This window comes from Hyla sarda, chromosome 5, assembly GCF_029499605.1.
Source record: "Hyla sarda isolate aHylSar1 chromosome 5, aHylSar1.hap1, whole genome shotgun sequence".
Lineage (NCBI taxonomy): Eukaryota > Metazoa > Chordata > Amphibia > Anura > Hylidae > Hyla > Hyla sarda.
Genome location: NC_079193.1, coordinates 123,669,320 through 123,690,802, shown reverse-complemented (window position 1 = coordinate 123,690,802; position 21,483 = coordinate 123,669,320). Strand labels below are relative to the sequence as shown.

The 21,483-nt window shown below is 43.2% G+C and overlaps 1 protein-coding gene across 5 annotated transcripts in view; it reads left to right on the top strand.

Annotated features, from left to right (window-relative positions):
- ANO10 (anoctamin 10) overlaps positions 1–21,483 on the top strand; it is a 687,222-nt gene that overhangs the window by 351,496 nt on the left and 314,243 nt on the right. For 4 of the 5 annotated variants that reach the window (XM_056520224.1, XM_056520225.1, XM_056520223.1 and 1 more), the window contains 2 exons: positions 7,949–8,140; positions 13,356–13,484. In XM_056520224.1, coding sequence (XP_056376199.1) covers positions 7,949–8,140; positions 13,356–13,484 — 321 coding nt within the window. The remainder of the gene's footprint in view (positions 1–7,948; positions 8,141–13,355; positions 13,485–21,483) is intronic. The other variant, XM_056520226.1, reaches the window with a different exon arrangement.

Here is a 21,483-nt window from a genome sequence, read left to right as displayed (position 1 = left end):
CCCTATGCAATTTCATTAAACCTCCTCTCCTCTCCCCCCCCTGTGCGATTCCCCCCGCCCCCTCCCTGTACGATTTCATTAGCCCCCCCACCCCCCTAAGCTGCCGCCTCACCTGTCCGATTCCTCCGGGCAGGGCAGGCAGCTTGTCTTCTTTTCCCCAGCAGCTCCGATGAGGACGAGTGGCGCGCGCTCCAGTGATGACGAGTGACGTCCCCCTGCGCAGCGTCAGGGGCGTCATCCAGTGCCGGCCCGCAGCAAGCTGTTTCTGGTTGGAAGTCACTGCGGGCGGGCAATTAGAATGGTGAGCGCGGCCGCGCGGAGAAGCTGAATGCGGTCGGGGGTTGTGGGGTATGCGGGGGGGGGGCGGCCCTGCTCCTCTATCAACATGCTGGGCAGGGGATATAATTATATGGGGGTGCAGCTTTTTGCTTGCATGTGTTATCTCGTCGGCGCTGGGCGGTTGCGGCAACAGGCAGAGCATCGCCCACCTCAAGAAGGCGCTATAGGCGGCAGCCTACTTTGTCTATAGGCAAAGCCGGCCCTGATAATACACAGGTATTTGAAAAGCATGCAGATTTATTGGTTATAAGGATATAAACATTAATGAGTAACAAACACAATGATATATCCTAATCTGGTGTCCCGGTACAGGACCTGGCCCTGTCCCTTGTGTTAAGTCCCCTCAGCTAGAGTCCCTCCATCTCCACAGGGCTCTCCTGCAGGGCTTGCCCCTTGGTCGCCTCATAAAATTGTATTTACATGTCTATTATTTAATGTATAGATACAGTGGGGATCAAAAGTTTGGGCACCCCAGGTAAAAGTTTGTATTAATGTGCATAAAGAAGCCAAGGAAAGATAGAAAAATCTCCAAAAGGCATCAAATTATAGATTAGACATTCTTATAATATGTCAACAAAAGTTAGATTTTATTTCCATCATTTACACTTTCAAAATAACAGAAAACAAAAAAAATGGCATCTGCAAAAGTTTGGGCACCCTGCAGAATTTATAGCATGCACTGCCCCCTTTGCAAAGCGGAGACCTGCCAGTGTCATGGATTCAATATTATTTCAGCAAATTTTGGATGCTAACTTGATGCCATCTGTGAAAAAGCTGAAAAAGAGAGGATGGCTTCTACAAATGGATAATGATCCTAAACACACCTCGAAATCCACGGAGGATTTCATCTAGAGGCGTAAACTGAAGGTTTTGCCATGGCCTTCACAGTCTCCTGACATCAATATAATTGAAAATCTAAGGATAGACCTTAACCCCTTAAGGACACAGCCCTTTTTCACCTTAAGGACTGAGTCCTTTTTCGCAATTCTGACCACCGTCACTTTACGAATTAATAACTCTAAAATGCTTTTACCGAATATTCTGATTCTGAGATTGTTTTTTCGTGACATATTCTACTTTATTTTGGTGGTAAATTTTCGTCGTTACTTGCATCCTTTTTTGGTGAAAAATCCCAAAATTTCATGAAAATTTAGAAAATTTAGCATTTTTCTAACTTTGAAGCTCTCTGCTTGTACGGAAAATGAATATTCCAAATAAATTTTATTTTTATTCACAAATACAATATGTCCACTTTATGTAGGCATCATAAATTGGACATATTTTTACTTTTTGAAAAAATTAGAGGGCTTCAAAGTAGAGCAGCAATTTTCAAGAATTTCATGAAAATTGCAAAATCTGAAGGGACATCTGAAGTTGTTTGGCAACATCTGGAGGGCTACCGTTTGGACATAACTGTAACAGTGGTCTCCAAACTGTGACCCTCCAGATGTTGCAAAACTACAACTCCCAGCATGCCCAGACATTCTCTCCCCGTTCTGCCCGACATCCAGGGGTGGGCAGAATGGGGGGTTGCCATGGTTTACCATAAGAACTGTGAATTTATGGAACAGTCTACCTCAGGAACTAGTCACAGCAGGAACGATTAATAAATTTAAAACAGGGTTAGATACATTCCTGGAACAAAATAACACTAATGCTTATGCAGAAATATAAAATCCCATCCCTTCCCCCAATATCCCACCACACCCCTACCCTTCAATTCCCTGGTTGAACTTGATGGACGTATGTCTTTTTTTGACCGTACTAACTATGTAACCCACCGTCCTGCACTGCCATTGGTCAGAATTCAGTTCTGACCAATGGCAGGGGATAGGAGGAGATCATAGCACTGCGACCTCGCTCCTATCCCTCAGGATGATTGGGGCTGTCACTGACAGCTCCGATCATCCCTATTTTCCGGTTGATCGGGTCACCAGAGACCCGATCCGCCCGCAAAAGCAGAAAATCGCATGTCTGAATTGACATGCGATTTTCTCCGATCGACGACATGGGGGGGTCTCAGAACCTCCCTCGGAGCTGTGCATCCAGGTCCGGTCCCCAACCGCCTAGCGGCGGGGACCGGAATTCCCACGGGCGTATGCATACGCCCTGCGTCCTGAAGGAATCGGGATGCAGGGCATATGCATATGCCCCACGTCCTGAACAGGTTAAAAGAGCAGTCCGTGACAGACAGTCCAGAAATCTAAAAGAACTGGAAGACTTTTATAAGGAAGAATGGGCAAAGATACCTCAAACAAGAATTGAAAGACTCTTGGCTGGCTACAAAAAGTGTTTACATGCTGTGATACTTGCCAGAGGTGGCAGTACAAGATATTAACTTTGCAGGGTACTCAAACTTTTGCAGACGCCATTTTTTTTTTTCTGTTATTTTGAAAGTGTAAATGATGGAAATAAAATCTAACTTTTGTTGACATATGTCTTCTTTATGAACATTAATACAATTTTTTACCTGGGTTTACCAAACTTTTGATCCCCACTGTATCATTTTATTTGTATTAACACACAGAATAAAAAAAACATGTAATTTTTACTGTAAATTGTACAGCGTGAAAACAAAACCTTCCACAATTTGCTAAATTGTGGTCTTCTTTTTTTAATTTCCCCACACAAATAGTAATTTTTTTTATTGCGCCATACATTTTATGGTAAAGTGAGTGATGTCATTGCAAAGGACAAAAAAATAAATAAGCCCTCATACTAGTCTGTGGATGAAAATATAAAAGAGTTATGATTTTTAGAAGGCGAGGAGAAAAAAAACGGAAAAATAAAATTGGCTGCGTCCTTAAGGCTCAAATGGGCTATGTTCTTAAGGGGTTAAAATCCCCCGCTACTATCTTGTGACGGGTGGCATGGACAGCTAGTCTATTTGCTAAGTCAGCAAAGAAGGGACCATTATTTTCATTAGGACCATACACACTAGAAATTTCTAATTTGTCAGAAGCCGTCTTTATTCTAACACAACAGTACTTGCCAATATCGTCCACTGTGACTAATTGAAGATCATAGTCAAAAGCCTTGAGGAAGAGGATCATTATACCGGCCTTGCGGGTGCCCCCTCTACCCTTCCCACCCAGCATATACACATACGGCTGAAGTCATCAGCCTCTAAGTGGGTCTCCTATAGCAGAACAATCTCTGGAGAGATTCGCTTTAGATTTCTTAAAGGGGTACTCCGCCCCTAGACTTCTTATCCCCTATCCAAAGGATAGGGTATAAGATGTCAGATCGCCACGGTTCCGCTGCTGGGGACCCCCGGGATCCCCACTGCGGCACCCCGCTATCATTACAGCACAGAGAGAGAGAGTTCTGTGCGTAATGAGGGGCGATACAGGGGACAGAGCAGCGTGACGTCATGGCTCCGCCCCTCGTGACATCACCTTAATGCAAGTCTATAGCAGAGGGCGTGACGACCGCCACGCCCCCTCCCATAGACTTGTATTGAAAGGGGCGGGCCGTGATGTCACGAGGGGTGGAGCCCTGACGTAACGATGCTCCGGCCCCTGTATTGCCCGTCATTACGTGCAGAGTGAACTCGCTCTGTGCTGTAATGATAGCGCAGTGCCGCAGCGGGGATCCCAGGGGTCCCCAGCAGCGGGACCGCGGCAATCTGACATCTTATCCCCTATCCTTTGGATAGGGATAAGATGTCTAGGGGCGGAGTACCCCTTTAAGACTAAGCTGCTCTTAAGGGGGGACCTTAACCCCTTCACATTCCATGAGACTATCTGCATGGAGGTGTGAAAATGAATATAGAAATCCTATCAGAGGCAGTTAGGTATCTAAAGTCACATAGAACAACCATGACCCCGCGTCATAGTGGGTTGGTCCCGGCAGCTTTCTAGAAGACAAAATCAAACCTTTATAAGTAGAGTATCCTTTTAATTGTATGGACTACAAAATAAAGAAAGGTGTAATTATTGCCCAAAAATGCACTGCGTAGAAACGGAAGCCACCAAAAGTTACAAAATTGCATTTTTTCTTAAATTTTGTCGCACAATTAATTTTTTTTCTGTTTCGCCGTGGATTTTTGGGTAAAATGACTGTCACTGCAAAGTAGGATTGGTGGTGCAAAACATAAGCCATAAAATTTAAATTTTAGGTGCAGAATTGAAAGGGTTCTCATTTTTAAAAAGTAAGGAGGAAAAAACGAAAGTGCAAAAACAGAAAAACCCTGAGTCCTTATGGGGTTAAACAGCACATCTGGTCAGCAGTTCCAACCCAAACCAGTATCTGGAACCCGGAAATCTGATGAATCTGATCGATCTGGTGGTCTCATGAAAAGAAGATCAGCGATCCCTCCGATCCTTCAGGGAAAGACACCAAGGGTCCGGATTCCTGTCAGCAGGGGGCAGAACAGAAGAATCCATGTGGGGGCCTGGTGAAGTCACCTGTGTGAGACATGGAGAATTAGGAGGAGAGTTCCGGTGATGACCCGGAGAAGGTCCCAGGACATTAGTCAGACCTGCAGCAGTGTCGTCGGGTGAATGGTAAGTCGCAATGGATCCAAAACACCTGCAGGATAGCCGGGTATAGCAGGGCAAAGCGGGTGTTCTTTTTGTACATAGTGGTGCAGAGTGGCACAAATAGCTTGCGGCGCCTTCGCTGAAAAGTCAACAAATATAAGAAGTTTAGCCCCACCAATATTTAGATCTGATACATAGAGACTGTGTGCTGCAGCTCCTGCAGCGTGGACTGTATTGTGGCTATGAGAGTCCACTTCACCCTCGGGACGATCCACTCCACCACTGCATCAGTCAGGGTGGCATAGTTGGTGCCTTGCCGGTCATATGTGTCAATCCCTGCCATAAGCCCGGATAGCGAGGGAGTCGGGGAGGCAGCCCTGCTGGAGGCCAAAGAGGAGGCCATGCTTGATCGGCTACTCCTGCTTCTCGGGGTCCGGTACTGTACGGTACGTCCTTTTGGCTGTTCTTGCTGCCCAGGAACCGGTCCATTTAACACACCCCACCAGTCCAAGGAGAAAGGTGAGGCACAAGTAAGTAATTGTGTGTGTTTAGGGTGTTACCACACAATCTTTTGATTACATACACTGTTCAAGGCTAAGCCATAGCATAGCATTGATCATTGTTATCAGTGTTCTGCTGCTCTAGCCTGCTATTGCTGGCCAGAGCCCCAGAGCACCGATTGGACATCGAGGAGACAGGTAAGGGCCCTCCTGCCATCCACTCAGTTGATCGGGACCCAAGATTTTGTCATGGATGTCCTGATGAGCTGCCCTGAGCTAACCTGCACAGCGTTAACTCTACATTTTAGACACTGCAATCAACTTTGATTGCAGCATCTAAAGGGTTAATGCCAGGAATCGACCCATTAACCATGGGTCCTGGCTGCTCATAGCAACCGGGACTCACTGGGCATGAAGCATGCTCAGCTCGTGAGCACGCTTCAAACCCCTTATCAGAACTCGGGCGTACAGGTACACCCTCGGTCCTTAAGTACCAGGACGTAAGGGCGTAACCTGTACGCCCTTAGTCCTCGAGGGGTTAATGGGGAGGGGCCAGAGAGTATGAATACTGATCAGTTCTTGAAGAAGCAGTGGTATGACTGGGATTCTCGAGAGAGAGTGTATGAAGTGGCACAGAGGATGCTGTCATTGAATGTCACAATGGGAACTATGTGTATTGCAATTGTTTGGGCCTTGGGAACGTTGGGTCTACCTATGGTGTCATGTCAAATGGAAGACTTTAAACGCAAGGTAGAACCTCCTCCCATCCCATTACGTCTCTTATTGGGGTGAGGTGTCACAAACAATGGCTCAAATATTTTTCCATTTTGCATTGTGATTTTATGTCATAAAGTATAAAATATATGTCCTGTATAAATGTCCATCTGCATGCAAAAAATTGTAATTCAATTACTCTTATCTGTATGAATTTAGCACCAAAAAGGGATTCATTCTTTTTGATCAAAGTACCAGGAGATGATATTCTGAGCTATTGCATACAGTGGCCAGTTGGGAGCAATTAACATGACTGTGCCAATCAATGGACACTGTTTGCCTGGTACCCATAGATAGAAAAGGATTTGATTGAGAACCCAAAAATAGGAACATTATGTTTTTGCCTGGCCCATGATGGAAGATGGAGGTATTTTTCTATTTTTTGTCCATAAATTTATGACTTGGAAAGGTGGTGGACCTTTTCCAGCCATGGGGCTGAACCTATAGGTGTCACCTGTCCAAAGCAAGGTATAAAACTGCAGACTGAGGCGGGCTGGGAGCACTTGCATTGGGGACAAGATCTAATTTTGGATACCAGACGCCATTCCCTACCGGAACCCATGGAATAGAACTAATAGTACTTTTTTGTAAATAAGGATTCTAGTTTTATTCCCAGTTCTTTTCTTTTCTGTGTGGCTGGGAAGGTGTCACATTTACCATCCAGGCAAAACGTTTCCATTGATTGGCACAGTCATGTTAATTGCCCTAAGTAGCCACTGTATGCAATACCTCAGACTGTCTTCTCCTGGTACTTTGATCAAAAGGGATGAATCACTTTGAGGTGCTGTATTCACACAGATAAGGGTAACGCAATTACAAGTTGTGCATGCAGATGGACATTTATACAGAACATATATTTTATATTTTATGACATACAATCACAAAGCAACATGGATAGATAATTGAGCCATTTTATGTAGCATGCACTGATTGCCAAGCCGTGGAGTCTTTGTTGCTTGGCCATGGCCCTGCTTATGTACTGCTGTGGACAATTTCACACTGTAGTTTGGTAATTTTGTACATTTTCCTATTTTGCCTTGTATTGCAGATGGGCTGCCCATTGTATCACTTTTGTTCTTGTGTTCTCACCTTCCCTTTTTTTTGGCTTTCTGTATCCCTTATTGTTTATTAAAAGTTTCTCTTGAATATAAAAAATAATAATAATTATAATCATACAGATATTAGATTTGAATCCTTACAAAAGGTTTGTGTTATGGTCTTAAAAACATTTCCCTTCATTGGGATCTTAGCCTGTATTCAAGTGGTTGTCCTGGTTTCTAATGCGATCCTCTTCCTGCTTCTGGGGCCCAACACACAACACTGCAGCTCAAGTAATCACTGGCAGCAGCGGTGTCCCACCTTGGCCAGTGATTGGCTGACAGATTTGGCCCGGGACTGGATCTTCTTCCTGGTTCCTGGGCCAAATCAAATTTTACTGCTCAACAAATCTCTGGCCAATGTGGGACACCTCTGCCGCCAGCAATTAGCTGCAGTGTTGCACATTGTGCATCTGAAGCAGGAAGAGGATCGCAGCGGGCACAGTGACAGCGATACCGGGGGTGCGGCAGAAGGTAAGTTATGGTTTATTTTTTAATTGCTTTAATTGCGGCAGTCTGGGCATATTGAGATGAAAAAAAATGTTCCTCTCAATATCCCTTTATAATGTATTCACATGTATTTTATCCTGTGCATATTTGATGTGCAGGATTTGAAGCTACAGATTTCAATGTAAACTAATTGAACACTGCTCCAAATTTGCAGCTGTAAATATCAAATATGTGTGAAAACACCCAAAATCTGTTATAATTGCAGTACTGTACTTTTTTACATTATGTGTCTTTTGCCTTTTAGGGAACATTTGATGATTACTTGGAGTTATTCCTGTTGTTTGGCTATGTCAGTCTTTTCTCATGTGTGTATCCTCTTGCGGCCCTTCTTGCCGTTCTCAACAACGTGACTGAACTTTACTCGGATGCATTAAAAATGTGCCGTCTGTTCAAGCGTCCTTTTGCTGAGCCTTCCGCCAGCATTGGAGTATGGATGGTAAATATTTATACATTTACTTTATGTTTCTCTACTAAACATTATGGCCCTGATTTACTAAGAGTGTTGTGTAGTTTACTTTGTGGGTTTTAATTCCCTACAATATTTTTTCCATGGTATTTACTAAGGTTTCCCTACATTTAGCATTTTGTTTTTTTTACACATGCTCTGATCTGTAGGGTTTTCAGCTGAACTCCACCACATTTTCTGTGGAAACCTTAGTAAATATGTTGGGTTTTTGTGGAAAGGGACACGCCCCTTCTGTGACCACACCCCCTTGTCATTATTATTATTTTTTGTCATTTCTGTCGCAATGAGACAGAATTTTGGCGCACAACCCGAAAAACATGTCAGGTTTACAATAGTAAATCAGGGCCTATGTATTAATACCTGAGATAAGGATCATATTTTTTAAGAGAAATTCATTTTAATGCATGTCTTTAGTAATATAACATAGCAACATACTTCATAAGTTTGAAAAAGACAAGAGTCCATCAAGTTCAACCTATAACCCTAATGAGTCCCTTCTGAGTTGATCCAGAGGTCCTGGGTATAAATAGATCATGGAAGAGATCTCTGTAAGGTCCCCTGATATATTTATACATTGTTATTTGGTCTCCCCTAAGCCTTTTTTTTTTTTACAAACTAAATAACCCTAATTTTGATAATCTTTCTGGGTGCTGTAGTCCTCCCATAACCCATATTACTCTGATTGCCCGTCTTTGAACCCTCTCCAGCTCCCCTATATCCTTCTTGTACACTGGTGCCCAGTACTGTACACAGTATTCCATGTGTGGTCTGACTAGTGATTTGTACAGTGGTTGAATTATTTCCTTGTTGTGGGCATCTATGCATCTATGCCCCTATTGATGCACCCCATGATTTTATTTGCCTTGGCAGCAGCTGCCCGACACTGGTCACGACAGCTGAATTTACTTTTAACTAAGACTCCCAAGTCCTTTTCCACGTCAGTTGTCCCAAGTGTTCTCCCATTTAATACATAATCCCAGCCCGGATTTTTCTTCCCCATGTGCATTACCTTACATTTCTCAATGTTGAACCTCATCTGCCACTTCCCAGCCCAAACCTCCAACCTAACCAGATCCATTTGTAACAGTGCACTGTCCTCTATAGTGTTTACTGCTTTACAGAGTTTAGTATCATCTGCAAAGATTGCTACTTTACTCTTCAACTCCTCTACAAGGTCATTAATAAATATATTAAATAGAACAGGACCCAAGACTGACCCCTGTGGTACCCCACTGGTAACAGTCACCCAATCAGAATAAGTACCATTAATAACCACCCTCTGTTTCCTATCACTGAGCCAGTTACTTACCCACTTGCACATATTCTCCCCCAGTCCAAGCATTCTCATTTTATGCACCAATCTTTTATGTGGTACTGATCAAATGCTTTGGAAAAATCCAGAAATACGGCATCCAGCTATTGTCCCTAGTCCAGTCTGGAGCTCACCTCCTCATAAAAGCTGATCAGGTTAGTTTGACAGGACCAATCCCTCATAAAGCCATGCTTATATGGGGTCATACATTTATTTTTATCAAGATACTCCAAAATAGCATCCCTTAGAAAACCCTCAAACAATTTACATACAACAGAGGTTAAACGAACAGGCCTATAATTCCCTGTGTCAAAAGGTGACCCCGGGAATTATAGGCCTGTTAGTTTAACCTCCGTTGTATGTAAATTGTTTGAGGGTTTTCTAAGGGATGTTACTTTGGACTAGCTTGATAAAAATAAATGTATGACCCCATATCAACATGGGAAACAGTCCCTGTTACTATAGAGTCCCTGAATATTAAAAATAGGGGTCTGTCTATTACATTACCTAATTCCTTTAGAACACGGGGGTGAATGCCATCTTGGCCTGGTGATTTGTCCATTTAGATTTTTTGTAGGTGGCACTGTACTTCTTCCTGGGTTAGACAGGTGACCTCTACTGGGGAGTTTACCTTCTCTTGCTGTATTTCACGTAGCATTTCATTTTCCTCGGTGAATACAGTGGAGAAGAATTAGTTTAATATATTTTCTTTTTCCTTATCCACGTTTATAATTTCCTCATCATCATTTTTTTTAAAGGGCCAAGACTTTCATTTTTAACCTTTTTGCTGTTTATATAGTTAAAAAACATTTTGGGGTTAGTTTTACTCTTTTTGGCAATGAGTCTTTATTTGTCTCTATTTTTGCAGCTTTTATCTTTTTTTTTTTACATTTTTCTCTCTAGCTTTTAATGCTTCTTCACTGCCATCCTGTTTTAGTAGTTTAAATGCTTTATTTTTGTCATTTATTGCCCCCTTAACATTTTTGACCCTTTTTTATTTTATTTTTGACCCTTTTATTCCCATAAGGTATATACATCTTACAGTGAGAATTTAACCCCTTAAGGACCATGGACATACGCGTACGTCTAAGCTCCCTGATAGTTAAGGACCAAAGACGTACACGTACGTCAGTGGACAAGTCCGGGGTTACTGCTGATATCGGTCAGCAGTCACCTCACGCACATGTCCAGGGTGAATTCACACCGGGCGATTTGCGCGATTCTGGGTCATAGGGGTCTATGGTGACCTGGAAAATAAGGGGGATCGGGGTTGTCCAAGACACCCACGATCCCCCTGCAGGGATAGAAGTGAGGTGGCAGGGGTGCCACCCCTCCCATCCCTGCTATTGGTCGTCTATAAGCGATGACCAACAGCAGATCGGGGGGTTAACTTTCGGTTTCCCCATTCTGCCCACCCACAATAGGCAAGGCAGAATAGGGGAACTGAAGGGGACCGGCGCCGAAGTCCACTTACTGCGGCGGAGGCAACGATCAGCAGCGGGGATCGGTGGCAGCAGAGGAAGGCGATACGGCTCCCTGGATCCTACGGAAGCCGGTGAGTTGCCTAGCAACATCTGGAGGGCTACAGTTTGAGACCACTATACAGTTATCTCTAACCTGTAGCCCTCCAGATGTTGAAAAACTACAACTCCCAGCATGCCCAGATAGCTGTTTGCTGTTTGGGCATGCTGGGATTTGCAATTTTGCAACAGCTGCAGGGCTACAGTTTGGAGATCACTGTGCAGTGGTCTCTAAACTGTGGCCCTCTAGGTCTTGCAAAACTACAACTCCTAGCATGCCCACACAGCAGTTTGCTGTCTGGACATGCTGGGATTTGTAGTTTTGCAACATCTGGAGGGCCACAGTTTTGAGATAACTGTGCAGTGATCTCTAAACTGTAGCCCTCCAGAGGTTGCAAAGCTGCAAATCCCTGCATGCCCAAACAGCAAACAGCTGTCTCAGCATGCTGGGAGTTGTAGTTGCGTACCTCCACTTGTTGCATAACTACATCTCACAGTACAGTGACCCCTCGACTTATGATGGCCTCGACATATGATCATTTCAACATATGATGGCCTCTCAGAGCCCATCGTATGTTGAAGGCAGCCTCGACATATGATGCTGCTGTGTGTCGGGCCATCATACAAACAGCTATCTGACAGCGCTGACAACTTCAGCAACTGACAGATAGTTGTTTAATGTTCCCCGTGTGCCCCGTTCTGCCTCCTGTTACTCACATGCTGTCCTGCTAACTCACGCAGGCTTCCACTGTGAGCTCCGTGTAAGCCCCGCCCCCCAGTGCAGCCATAGCCAATAGCCTGCAGCATCTTGCTGCAGGCATCCAATGAGCTGCTGGCTGCCCTCCCCTTCCTTTCCTATAGAGCTGTAGTCGGCAGGATCGTCATGGAGGACATTCTGTCCCCCCCCTGAAGGTATTTAAAGAACTGTACAGTACTGTATGCGATGTCACACATCACATACAATACATATACACACAATACACCCCATACATCAGTGTTTCCCTATCAGTGTGCCCCCAGCTGTTGCAAAACTATAACTCCCAGCATGCCCAGACAGTCAATGGCTGGCTGTACATGCATGCTGGGAGTTGTAGTTGTGCAACAGCTGGTGGCACCCTGGTTTGTTAAACACTCCCCATACACTCCACATACAATGGTCATCCCAGAACCAATTAGCAGTTTTCCATAGAGATATGTATTCAACATACAATGGTTCCGAGGCCCCAGAACCAATTACCATTTTTACATAGACATATGTACTCGACATATGATGGTTTCAACATATGATGGTTCTCCTGGAACCAATTAATATCATATGTTGAGGGACCACTGTACAATTATAAACTAAAGATACATTTTTTTATTTTTTTATTTGAGCCATATTGAGGATCGTTCACATTTGATCCTGACACCTATTGTGACAATATACAGCCGTTCTCTTTAAGGAGTCTGGTATAAAAATAGACACACCCCTGGAAATTGGAGTGTGTTCACACACCAAAAGATAGAATAGACACACCCATGGAAATCAGAGCGTGTTCACACACCAAAAAACATATTTGATCCTGACATCTATTGTGACAATATATAGACATTCTCTTTAGTGAGTCCGGTATAAAAATAGATACACCCCTGGAAATCAGAGTGTGTTCACACACCAAGAGACAGAATAGATACACCCCTGGAAATCAGAGCGTGTTCACACACCAAAAAACACTACACAAAATAAAACAAATATTATGCACAGATTTGCTTACCTCCCACATTGAGTTTGCAGGCTATGCTAAAAGTTGTTATGATTGGTAACCTGTATTTTTTTGTAATTTTATAATCTTTTATTTCTGATACAAAAGTTGTTAAAGAGTTGTTTTTCTTTGTATATAAGTCCCCCCCCCCCCCTTCCTGTGATTACCATTCCTGATGAAGCCGCGCATGTGCGGGGAAACGCGTGGCATTTTAATAAATCTTTTACACTCACCTGATGGGTATGTTCCGAGTTAGCGTCGCAAAAGACCCACCGGACCTTTGAAGTCCATTTGTCTCTATCTACTTGGTTGGGAGGCTGCAGACTGGGCTCTAACAATCCTTTACGCTGTCCATTGTTGTGTGTGAGTTCACACAACCACCTGGGGTAAGAGGCTTTAAAAAGAATCCTTCTACCAATATCTACCCACTCTCTTTTATATTTTTAATGGCAAGGAGAAGGCATGCATCTTGCAACTCTGCACAGCCTCTTTGACACTTGAGCTCTGAGCATGATATGTTTTATCACAGAACTTTGAAAGTTATTCTAATAGTACAAGATACCTGTCATTACTATACTTCTGAGTTTGCAATATTTCCTCTCTTTTAGTTGGCATTTGAAACCATGGGGATTGTCGCAGTAGTGACAAACTGTGCTCTCCTTGGGATGTCGTCACAAGTTAATGCCTTGTTTCAGGACTCAAAACAAGACCTATTTTTGACTGTAACAGCCATAGAGGTACTGTGTATTTTTCCTATATTTGTTACTCTAATGGCCTAATATTCTGTAACATCATACTTGTATTTGCTTTATAGCACGTAAATATATATATTTACTTTGTATCTCATTAGGTATTATGTAGCAGTAGTCAGAGCCTGATTAATTAGCATATTGGGCTAAGTTCACACGGCCGTTGTGCCCTGACCTGAATAGGTCGGAACACGTCTGACACTGCCAGGTCCTGATGGATTCCATTGACTTTAATGGGGTCCATTGAATGTCTGGTAATTTAATGGAGTTGAGCGGAGAAAAAAAATATAGGACATACACTTTTTTTATTTTATTTTTTTTTCTGCTCAACTCCTGTCCTTCCAACCGACGGAGCTTCCTTTATCAGAGCAGTTCCTCCTTCCCAAACTCTTTTTGATAAGTCATACAAAGTACATTATTCTGTATGAAAATACAGTTAATATAGGAGGAAAAATTATTATAACTAGGGATGTCACGATACTGGTATGGAGACCTATACTGGACATTTGCACGAGTATTTGTACTCGTGCAAATGTCCCCGATACCTGCTGGTCGGTATCCCCTGTGCAGCTGAACACACATCATAGCCGGGACCTGTGGCTGATTGGGGTGTCTAAAAGTCCTGAAATTAACTGCTGGTTAGCTCAGGGATGCTCATTGGGATCATCACGGTGAAATCGTGGTTTCCCAATCAGGTGAGAGGATGCCCGGAAGTCCATTACAAGTCTGATCATCACTCCTATACTACAGCCAGCCTTGGCAGGCAGTAGTAATGGAGCACCAAGAACACTGATCAATGTTATACTATGGCATAGAATGGATCAGTGCATGCAGTTTACAGATTGCATGTAATAGTCCCCTATGGGGACTAAAAAATAGTGAAAAAAAATAATAAATGTGAATTAAACCCCTTCCCTAAGATATATATATATATGTCTGTGTATATATATATATATATATATATATATATATATATATATATATATACCTTTTCTCTAATGAAAATGTAAAAAATTACTTTTTCGTATTAAAGAAAAAAAAAAGCATTCTTTCAACCACACCCTAATAGAGACCAGAAAAGAGCAAGAAGAGGAAAAAGGAGAAATATAGGAAGAATTTTTTTACATAAAAAAATTTCTCTTTCTCCCCCCTCCCTCGCCTCCTTAACCTTCCCTCTCCTCCAATTTTAGTGCTTCTTCTCACAGGAAAGATGCAAAGGCAGCCGTCCACAGTGGTAAAACTAGTAGTTTATTGCAACAAAAGTTTCAAGCCCGTACCAGACTCTTTGTCAGGCATATTATCAGAAGTTAACAAACACAGTTTATTAGCCCAGGAAAAAAAAAACTTCTGTGGGGTCAGGGGTCACCATACAGTGAATAAAATTTACAAAATAAATACAATGAACATTAAAACCTAATGGTGAATATAATCCATATGACAAGCATAGTAAGAACATATTATAAGAAGCACACAAATAATGCAAAAATAGTGCGAGTTGTAATTATAGGCAGAGCTGCTACGTGCGTTAGCGGCGCTCGCTGTCAACAGCTGGATGAATGGGGCTTGTAAATAATGTAAAGGTTGGCTGCTGATGAGGCCTTAAAATGTGCATTACTGTAGCTGTATACTGCTGAGTGTGGACACAAGAAATATACACCAGACAAAAAGTTGGTATAAAACTCTTTCTCAGCAGGAAGCTCAGTAGCTGTCCCCAAGAATTCTAAGAGTTCTGTTTATTACACAGAAGTACATTGTTCTTTACGTTTGACAAATAGGGGAGGTTAGTTATCACGTCGAAATCATCATTATATTTTGATTGGTTATTTGAGTATTGCGTCTGTATATATTAGCATATTTAAGAATCCATTTCTTTCTTGGCCAAAGTTCACTTATGCTGCTCTCTCACTCTTCTCCCGGAAAATTCCGGATTTCTTTGTCCTTCTGCACAGTCTATATCTCTTCAAATATTTTGTCTTCCAACTTTCAGCCTTTTTCCAAGGTCTTCATCTTAGTTACAGGCAAATAGCAAACTGAAATGACTCATAAGGAAAATAATGTTTTCCTGCAGAATGTTAGCATATATATCTATTTGCAATATATATATATATATTGATCAGTAATCAAAATCATAATGGTCATCCTTATTAATTCCCCCCTAGAAAAACATTATTTGACGTCATCTTTCCCTATAATATATTCCGCCTAATAGTCTCAGGTTCAGGTGGGAAAAAGAAAAAAAGGTATGGGATGCTTCACTGGTTTGAGACAAGTGGCTCCTTATGAACCACCCCCCTTTGTACCCAGACTGATCCTTCACCTGGTACTCTATTAGCCCTACTTTACTGGAGCTACTAATGAGCACCAACACTACTATATGTCATTGAATGCAATCTACATTTAACCCAATGGGACAACAATGTTTTAAAAGCAGCATTTATAAACTGGAAAAAAAAAACAGTACAGTATATTCTACAGGGCCTGAAAAGTAGTTAAAGCAAAATTATGCAAAACAGGAAAGTGACTTAACAGTATCTGCGAGCCAAAGAGATAAGCTATTCTGAGGAGAGAGAAAAAACAAACCAAACAGAAACATAGTAACATAGTAACATAGTTCATAAGTTTGGAAAAAGACCAGGGTCCATCAAGTTCAACCTATAACCCTAATAAGTCCCTATTTAGTTGAGTTGATCCAGAGGAAGGCAAAAAACCCTCATACTAGAGGTAAAAATTCCTTCCCAACTCCAAATATGGCAGTCAGAATAAATCCCTGGATCAACCTTCTGTCCCTATAAATCTAGTTTACATAACCAGTAATGCTATTCCTCTCCAAAAATGCATCCAGCCCCTTTTTGAACTCCTATTACAGAGTTCACCATGACCCCTCCTCCGGGAGAGAATTCCACAGTCTCACTGCTCTTACAGTAAAGAACCCCCATCTGTGCTGGTGTGTAGGGATCGACCGATTATCGGCATGGCCGATATTATTGGCCGATAGTCATGTTTTTTTTCATTATCGGTATCGGCTTCTAACCTATAATGCCGATAATGCCGATATAGCCGATAATGCCGATAATGCGCAAAACAAGGCGTGCGCACGAATCGCGGGACTACAGTCCCAGCACTGAACTTCAGGCCGGGACTCAAGTCCCGCGATTCATGCGCACGCCTTGTTTTGCCGTGCGGAGCAATTGCCTGACAGCTGACAGCATGATGGAGCGGGAGCTGTCAGCTGTCACGCTCCTCCACTCCCTTAACTTTCTCACGCTGCTACGTTCTTGTACTGTGAGTGAGAGCCGCGGGACGCCATCCACGGCAGGCCAGCGTGATGACATCACATCATTGCGCCGGCGCCCGGTGATCACGTCCCTGCAGCTCTCACTCACAGTACAAGAACGTAGCAGCGTGTGAGGGGAGCACTGCTCGGGCGCTGTATGGATGGACGGGCAAATTATAAGTGAGGGGGGCAAATATAAGTGAGGGGCACATATCAGGGGGTATTATATGTGAGGAATACAGGACAGGGGGGATTATATGTGGGGGCACATGACAGCCCCCCCCTGCCCATATAATGCCCCCTGACTTATAATACCCTCTGTCCTGTGCCCCTCACATATAATGCCCCATGTCCTGTTCCCCTCACATATAATGCCCCCTGAGGGGGCAGGACATGGGGTATTATATGTGAGGGGCAATGGACAGGGGGCAATATATATGAGGGGCACAGGACAGGGGGTATTATAAGTCAGGGGGGCATTATATGGGCACATGACAGCGGTGGGCTGTCATGTGCCCCCACATATAATCCCCCATCATGTGCCCCTCATACATGATACCCCCTGTCCTGTGACCCCCACATATAATGCCCCATGTCCCGTGTTCCTCACATACAATGCCCCCATCATGTGCCCCCACATATAATGCCCCCTGACATGTGCCCCTTATATATAATGCCCCATGTCCTGTGCCCCTCACATATAATGCCCCCTGTTCTGCACCCTCAGGGGGCATTATATGTGAGGGGCATAGGACATGGGGCATTATATATGAGGTGCACAGGACAGGGGGTATTATAAGTCAGGGGGGGCATTATACAGGCAGGGGGAGAGAAGCAAGTGGCGGTGGCGGTCTCTGGCACCACAAAAGCAGCTACAGTTCATTGATTTTAAAGCGCCCGCTTTAAATCAATGATCTGCAGCGGCTACAGAGGGGGGAGGAGGAGAGAAATAACCGATAATTTATACCGGAATATCGGTATAAATTATCGGCTATCGGCCTTAACCTCCACAGATTATCGGTATCGGCCCTAAAAAATCGATATCGGTCGATCCCTACTGGTGTAGAAACCTTCTTTCCTCTAGACGTAGAGGATGCCCCCTTGTTATTGATACAGTCCTGGGTATAAATAGATCATGGGAGAGATCTCTGTACTGTCCCCTGATATATTTATACATAGTTATTAGGTCTCCCCTAAGCCTTCTTTTTTCTAAACTAAATAACCCTAATTCTGATAATCTTTATGGGTACTGTAGTCCTCCCATTCCCCATATTACTCTGGTTGAACCCTCTCCAGCTCCACTATATCTTTCTTGTCCACTGGTGCCCAGTACTGTACTCAGTATTCTATGTGTGGTCTGACTAGTGATTTGTAAAGCGGTAGAATTATTTCCTTGTCGTTTGATGCACCCCATGATTTTATTAGCCTTGGCAGCAGCTGCCCGACACTGGTCACTACAGCTAAATTTACTGTTAACTAAGACTCCTAAGTCCTTTTCCATGTCAGTTGTCCCAAGTGTTTTCCCATTTAATACATAATCCCAGCCCGGATTTTTCTTCCCCATGTGCTTTACCTTACATTTATGTGTTGAACCTCATCTGCCACTTCCCAGCCCAAACCTCCAACCTATCCAGATCCATTTGTAACAGTGCACTGTCCTCTATAGTGTTTACCGCTTTACAGAGTTTAGTATCATCTGCAAAGATTGCTACTTTACTATTCAACCCCTCTGCAAGGTCATTAATGAATATATTAAATAGGACAGGACCCAAGACGGACCCCTGTGGTACCCCACTAGTAACAGTCACCCAATCAGAATAAGTACCATTAATAACCACCCTCTGTTTCCTAACATTGAGCCAGTTACTTACCCACTTGCACTCATTCTCCCCCAGCCCCATCCTTTTCATTTTATGCACCAACCTGTTATGTGGAACCGTTTCAAATGCTTTGGAAAAATCCAGATATACGACATCCAGCGATTGCCCCTGATCCAGTCTGGTGCTCACCTCCTCATAAAAGCTGATCAGGTTAGTTTGACTGGATCGATCCCTCATAAATCCGTGCTGATACGGGGTCATACATTTATTTTTATCAAGATATTCCAAAATAGCATCTCTTAGGAAACCCTCAAACAATTTACCTACAACCGAGGTTAAACTAACAGGTCTATAATTCCCGGGGTCTCCTTTTGACCCATTCTTAAATATTGGCACCACATTTGCCATGAGCCAGTCCTGGAGAACAGTCCCTATCACTATAGAGTCCCTGAATATTAAAAATAGGGGTCTGTCTATTACATTACTTAATACCTTTAGAACACGGGGGTGAATGCCATCTGGACCTGGTGATTTGTCTATTTTGATTTTTTGTAGGCGGCACTGTGTAGGCGGCACTGTACTTCTTCCTGGGTTAGACAGGTGACCTGTACTGGGGAGTTTACCTTATCACACTGTGTTTCACCTGGCATTTCATTTTCCTCAGTGAATACAGTGGAGAAGAATTTGTTTAATATATTTGCTTTTTCCTGATCCCCATTTATAATTTCTTTCTCATCATTTTTTAAAGGGCCAACACTTTCATTTTTGACCTTTTTTGCTATTTATATAGTTAAAGAACATTTTGGGGATAGTTTTACTCTCTTTGGCAATGAGTCTTTCGGTCTCTATTTTTGCAGCTTTTATCTGTTTTTTTTTTTTTACATATTTTACATTTTTCTCTATAGCTTTTTAATGCTTCTTCACTGCCATCCTGTTTTAGTAATTTAAATGCTTTATTTTTGTCATTTATTGACCCCTTAACATTTTTATTCATCCATATTGGTTTTCTTGTATTTCTGACCCTTTTATTCCCATAAGGTATATACATCTTACAGGGAAAATTTAAGATATTTTTAAAAGTCTCCCATTTAGTGTCAGTATTGTTCTTTTTTTTTTTTTCAAACTTTGTTTATTGAAAGGATTTTCAAAATTTTACAATTAAGGTAAACAACAATCAGGATAATAAGGCAGGTGTGCAATCAGAGAGAGGGTCACTCTGGACCCAACAGACATAAAGGCAAATATGATATATAAGTCCTCGTTCGAGGACAAACAGATCGCCGGACAACAGGCAATCCCAATCCAAAATACAGTGAAACAAATCAGTACGATTGTCAGCAAAACACTCACTCCCACACACAGGGGCCTCCTCCACATACCACACCTGACATCCATCCGAACACACATACCCACACTCGTAGAGAAAAAAAAATAAAAGGGGGGGGGGAGAAGAAGACATGGAGAAGCGTGGAAGAGGTAATTGTGGGAGAAGAGTATAGAAGCACGAGAGAATCATCCCCTGTCATCAGAAAGGCGGAGTGGGCCCAAAGTGTTGCTGAGAGAAGCCAAAGAGTACCATTCCGTGTGACGGAACGGCAGTACAATTTAGTCTATTTGTGGTTTAGTGAAATGGGCAACCAAGAAGGTCCGCCATTTAGCAAAGAATTTCATAGCGTCCCTCTCACGATGCCTCTCCGTGTCCAGTCTATCGACTTCCAAAAAGTCCTTGAGATCTTCCACCACTGCCGCCAAAGACGGCATCATGGGTTTGATCCATTTGCGTAAAATTATACGTTTAGCCACCAGGAGTATGACATGAATGAACCTGGGTAGTGACCGCAGGCCTGTCCCTTCCGTAATGGATGTATTAACGGACTGGAACAGGAGAGCACACTGTGTCAATGGTAAGCTAACCTTCCAAAACTTGGAAATGTATTCCACTACCTCCCTCCAAAATAGCTGAATTTTCTCACAGGACCAGATACCATGCAGAAAATCAGTAGCAGGAGTGTCACATTTCGGGCATGACGTGATCCTGTCAGGAAATACTGCCGAGGCCGGGATGTTAAAGCCCAGATAACCAAAGTGCATCATTTTAAAGTAAGATTCCCACCACCTTTCATTTATGACATTCTGCCTAACCTTCGTCCATCCTCCCAGTATGTGCTCTCTGGTCTCGGGGTCCTGCAAGATTGCTTCCCACTTGTCAAAAAGAGTGTGTTTAGAGACTCTCAAAAAACGGTCATTGAAACATCTATATAAGGTAGAAATAGACAACTTTTTGGGCTGCGTCCCTATCAAATCCTCCAGGGGTGAGGGCCGTAATTCCGAAATCGGATCCCGGAGCCTAGAGGTACAGAAGATCATCAGTTGCGACACCTGGAGAAAGTGAGAGGGAGGCATGTCGAATTGCTGTAAGAGCTCGCTTGGGGTAAACCAGCGACCTAACTCAGGATGCATTAGTTGCTTAGCTGTGCTCAACCCTTTGCGCTTCCACTGAGTAAACAGTGCATTCTCTCTACCCTGGGGAAATTCCGGATGACCCCACAAATGTAGCCCCCCACACAATAGAAAGGGTAGATTGTAGGCCTTGCGTACTGACCGCCATGTCACCACCGTGTCCCTAATCAAGACAGAGCGTTTTATATGTGCGGGCAGGCTCGATAATTTAGAATGTAAGCAGGACACCAAATTCCAGGGGGATGCGTAATCCGCCTCCACCTCAAAATTGGAGTGAAAACTGGATGTGTATATCCAGTCCAGAACATGTCTAAAGAGGCACGATAAATTGTAGCCTCGTAGATTGGGGAAACCCACTCCCCCATCCACTCGATGAAGCATCAATTTTTGAAGGGAAATGCGAGGACGCCTGCCCGACCAGACAAAACGAGTA